This window comes from Nannospalax galili, unplaced genomic scaffold (genome assembly GCF_000622305.1).
Source record: "Nannospalax galili isolate Female #2095 unplaced genomic scaffold, S.galili_v1.0 scaffold14, whole genome shotgun sequence".
NCBI classification, from domain to species: domain Eukaryota; kingdom Metazoa; phylum Chordata; class Mammalia; order Rodentia; family Spalacidae; genus Nannospalax; species Nannospalax galili.
The window spans coordinates 3,597,960-3,602,427 of record NW_008336953.1 but is presented as its reverse complement, the minus strand read 5'-3'; the positions used below and the strand labels follow the sequence as shown (position 1 = coordinate 3,602,427).

General features: G+C 45.0%; 1 protein-coding gene across 15 annotated transcripts in view; it reads right to left on the bottom strand.

Moving 5' to 3' along the window:
* Nucleotides 1-4,468, bottom strand: part of Kiaa1217 (KIAA1217 ortholog) — a 529,925-nt gene that overhangs the window by 13,303 nt on the left and 512,154 nt on the right. For all 15 annotated transcript variants that reach the window (XM_017797805.2, XM_017797804.2, XM_029562900.1 and 12 more), the window contains one exon: nt 2,433-2,610. In XM_017797805.2, the coding sequence (XP_017653294.1) occupies nt 2,433-2,610 (178 nt within the window). The remainder of the gene's footprint in view (nt 1-2,432; nt 2,611-4,468) is intronic.

Sequence of the window (4,468 nt, the reverse complement as noted above, 5' to 3'; positions counted from 1 at the left end):
ACACACACACACACACACACACACACACACACACACACCACACACCATACACATACACACAGCTGCTATTGGCTTATTGTGATCGCAGTACAGATAAGTAGATTTAAATAAAGCTCTTGTTCCATAAAAACCCCTGAGGAACACCTGGGAAAGTGAAAAGATGGGAAGCTGAAGACAAATCTAAAAGCCCTTGCAAGGCCTCCAGAGCCTTCACTCCCAGCCTGAGGAGTGAAGGGCATTATCAAGAGGAATTTGCAAAGCTGTTAGAATAGACTCTAGCTAAAGAGGGGTGTGGGGTAGAGAGGAAATGGGGATAAAGCTGAAGAGGAAGTGGGACTCTGGAGAGGAGGGTCGTGGCTGAGGGGTTAGGAAAGATTCTAAATAGAAGGCAGAATGGGAGAAATGAGAGAAAATATCATAAATTGGATTAACACCGTAGTTAGGAGACACATGGATCACTCAGCTTGCCCTTGTGTGAAGGAAAAGGCATTTCTCACTCAAAAGCGAACCTAACAGCCTGGCTTTGCCCTTCTCTACCTGAGACCCATATATCCTGCCACTCAGGAGCTGGAGTTTTCGCCTAACTCTCTTGGGACCTGGCCTGGGCGCTTAAGGGCATATTCATTTTTATTTTCTGAGAGACTGAGACATTGTTTTGAGGAGCTTCTTGAGTTTCTACTTCAAGTTGTAACGAAGACCTGGGAAAATCACCAGAGTGGAAAGCAAGTGCTTCTATGTGGGAGAGGATGTGGCTTCAAGGCTGCTGCAGTTCCTGGGGAGGTCCAGCCCAGCCTGGGAGGGCTGCCTGGGCTTTGTGTGTCCATGCAGGGGTTGCTACAACTAAGTTGGACAACATATATAAGAACCCAGAACTTGGGAAGCAGAGCAGGTAGATTTCTATGAGTTCAAGGCCAGCCTGGTCTACATAGTGAGTTCCAGGCCAGCTGGGGCTAAGGGAGACCCTCTTAACAAAAAACAATATAAAAACAACCAACTAACCCCAAACCCAAAACAACAACAAAACAAACCCAAACCAAACCCCAAACCAAAAAATATACACAAGAAGAAATGAAGTGTACTTTTCATATGTGTATTTTTTTTTTGGTCTTTTTGAGACAGGGTCTCCCTGTAGCCCCAGCTGTCCTGGAATTATAGGCGTGTGCCATCATGCCTGGCCATATGTGTACTTTTATCTCACTAGTAAAAATGCATAAAAACAACATTCCTGACAAATACAAAGATAGAAACCTACCTTTACAGGTAGAGATGACCTTATACATTTTGAGTGGTCTGCACAATAGAAAACTCTTCCTGAGAAGAATTCAGTTCATCTACTAAATTTTTTTTTTTTGTCTTTTTGAAACAGGGTCTCCTTGTTCCCCAGCTGTCCTGGAACTCCCTATGTAGACCAGACTGGCCTCAAACTCACAAAGATAAGACCCACCTGCCTCTGCCTCCCAAGTGCCGGGATTAAAGGTGTGCGCCAACATGCCCGGCTTAAAATTTTTGTAAAAGGGAAAAACTGATTATTTTAATTGAGTAAAAATACTTCTGCTAGTAACTGAAAAAAAAAAAAACCGATGCAAGAATTTTTTAATCTGAAAGGGAAAAATGGAAAGTTAATATGATATATATTTTTATTATATAAACAGAAGGAACAATTATGAAAATTACATAAAACACATTGTGTGAAAAAGTTAATAAAGGGGGAGGGCAGCTATTCAAGGTAGAGATGTAGTGAGGCAGTTCAGAAACTTCCCAGAGGCTCGAGGAGGAAAACAGCTTTGGGAGATTATCAACCCTTCCAGGGCACTGCCCTCTCCAGGCAGATTCTTTTTTAACAATTTTAGTGTGTGTGCATGTGTGTGTGTGTGTGTGTGTGTATGCGTATGTGTGTGTGTGTATGCGTGTGTGTGTATGCGTATGTGTGTGGGGGGGTTGCTGTCTAATAGCTAATGTATGGCAATCAGAGGACAACTTGCAGGAGTTGGGTCTCTCCTTCCATCACATGGATGCTAAGGATGGAACTCAGGTCCTCAGGCTTGTTGGCAAGTGCCTTTGCCTGCTGAGCCATCTCATAGGCCCCCCAGGCAGATTCTTAAGGGAGACATGAGAGCTGGAGGGACTGCTCGGCAGTTAAGAGCACTGGTTGCTCTTGCAGAGGACCTGGGTTCAGTTCTCAGCACTCAACATGGTGGTTAACAAACTTCTGTAACTCCAGTTCCAGGGTATCTGATGCCCTCTTCTGGCTACCATGGGTACTGCACACATGTGCTGCACTTATATCCATACAGGCAAAACACTCATACACATACAATAAGTAACTTTTAAAAGATGAGGCATAGCATATAGTACTGTTGTCTTGAAGGAGCTCATGTGTGTGACACCACTCTGATGAGGACAGTGAGCTTGCACATCTCTACATCCCTCACCTGACAGCTCCAGCTTGTCTGCCACGGTGTCTCCCTTTGAGCCGGAGGCTGGCGGCATCTCCAGGTTTGGAATTGACTTCATGATGTTTGCCTGGGCTTCTTCCAGGAGTTTCTCAAACTCTTTCCCATCATAGTGGTCTAGATTTTGCCTTTTCTCTTCCCATTTCCTTTCTGCTTTCTGAAAGAAAATAACAAGCGGGGAAACTTGAAAACTAGAGAGAAAAGCTAATTTTGATTGGCAATTTCATATCGACGTGCAGGGGCTGTAACACAGTTTACCAATGCCCTGGTTCCATTTGAAGAACTGCCACTGACCTCCTGTCTGTCACACTGCCCAGAGTGCTACAAGCTGCATTTCAGCCCAGTTGATACTGGTCTACAGAAAAGCCATGTCAGAAATCCAAATCCATCCCTTGATCACTCAGCCACATACTTCTGCCAATACCAAATTAAAATGGGTCCAGATAATTATTTCAAATATATATTTTCCACTACTAATTTTTTATTTATTTACTTTATGTAAATAAAGTATGTGTATAAATGTTTTGCCTGCATGTTTGTTAACTGCAATGCCCATGGAGGCCAGAAGAGGGTGTTAGATCCAGTCTCCTGGAAATGGAGTTACAAGACAGTTGTTAGCTGCCATGTGGGTGCTGGGAACTGAACCTGGATCCTCTGCTAGAGCAGTCAGTGCTCTTTATCACTGAGCCATCTCTCCAGCCCCTCTACTACCAAATTTTGTGACTGAAATTCAGTTTTCATTGTAGAAAGAATGTTTAAACAAACAGAAACACAGCTGGGCGTTGGATCCCTTGTAACTGGAGTTTCGGATGGTTGTTAGCCACCATATGGGTGCTGGGACTAGAACCCTGGTCCTCTGCAAGAGCAGTCATTGCTCTTCACCGCTGAGCCATCTCTCCAACCCAATGAGCACTTTTTAGAAGCTAACATGGATTAGAAGCACAGCCACTGCACAGGGAACAGAAACTACGCAATGTCTAGAGGACCTGTGACTGTGGCCATGGCAGTTTTAAAGTCATGAACACACCCTTGTGATTTGTAAGATGGACAAGAGGGGTTAAGGCCAGGCTGCTAGGGATAGAGCTGGGGGAAAGTTCTGGGGTAACAGGAAAGGGAGCTGGGGAAGCCAAATATACTTAAAAACAGTATGATTTTTCTATATGCCACTTGTGTATTTAGTGCTCAGTACTGAACCCAGGAACCAGTCTGTGCTGAGCAAATAAATGTTTTCTCACTGAGCCACACCCTCAGCCCCTCCCTTGATCTAAAGACCTAGTTTTCTGCACCTCGTCCCCTCCACCCCCAACCCCAAGTATCTTACTGTGCAACAGGCTACCCTCAACTCACAATACTCCTGCTTTGGCCTGCCAATTGCCGCAATTATGGGTGTACCATGCCCACCTCTCCAACTTCCATCCCATTCAACACCCCTAATTCTAGACCCACCACCTCAATCAATTCTGTGTCTTGCCTCCAGACTTATTTCCTGAAGGTGCCATTTTGAAAAATCGTTGGTCAGATTTTCAGCATTCTTTGATACCTTCAAAACATACTCCAGACATCTTGTACTGGTTTTCAAGTGCTCTCAAATCAACTTACAGCCTGTTTCCCTAGTCTTGGTCGTTTGCTTCCAGTCAGACAGGCTTACTCACAGTCCCACTACAACTCTAGCATCCCTCCACCACAGAATGTCCTCCTCAGCATCCTTTTCTGCTCACCCAGAGTCTGGTGGCTTTTAGGTGCAGAGAGGCAAGCCTTTTCCGAGCATGAAGTAGCATGGAGGAAACTCATGCTCCTGGGCTCTGGGTCAGTACACTCACTGTCTCGTTTCTCAGCAAGCTCACATTCCACCAAGTCAGGTGGGCGCTCCAGACTCATCGCCACAGGAGTGCTGGAAAATTCCTCCTGTCAGGGCTTTCCCCAGAAGAACATGTTCAACATACCACCGACCCACTGACTCACGCCCAATGCCTTTTCCTCAACCCTACTGAATTCTGTTTCAAGAAAAATCTAAA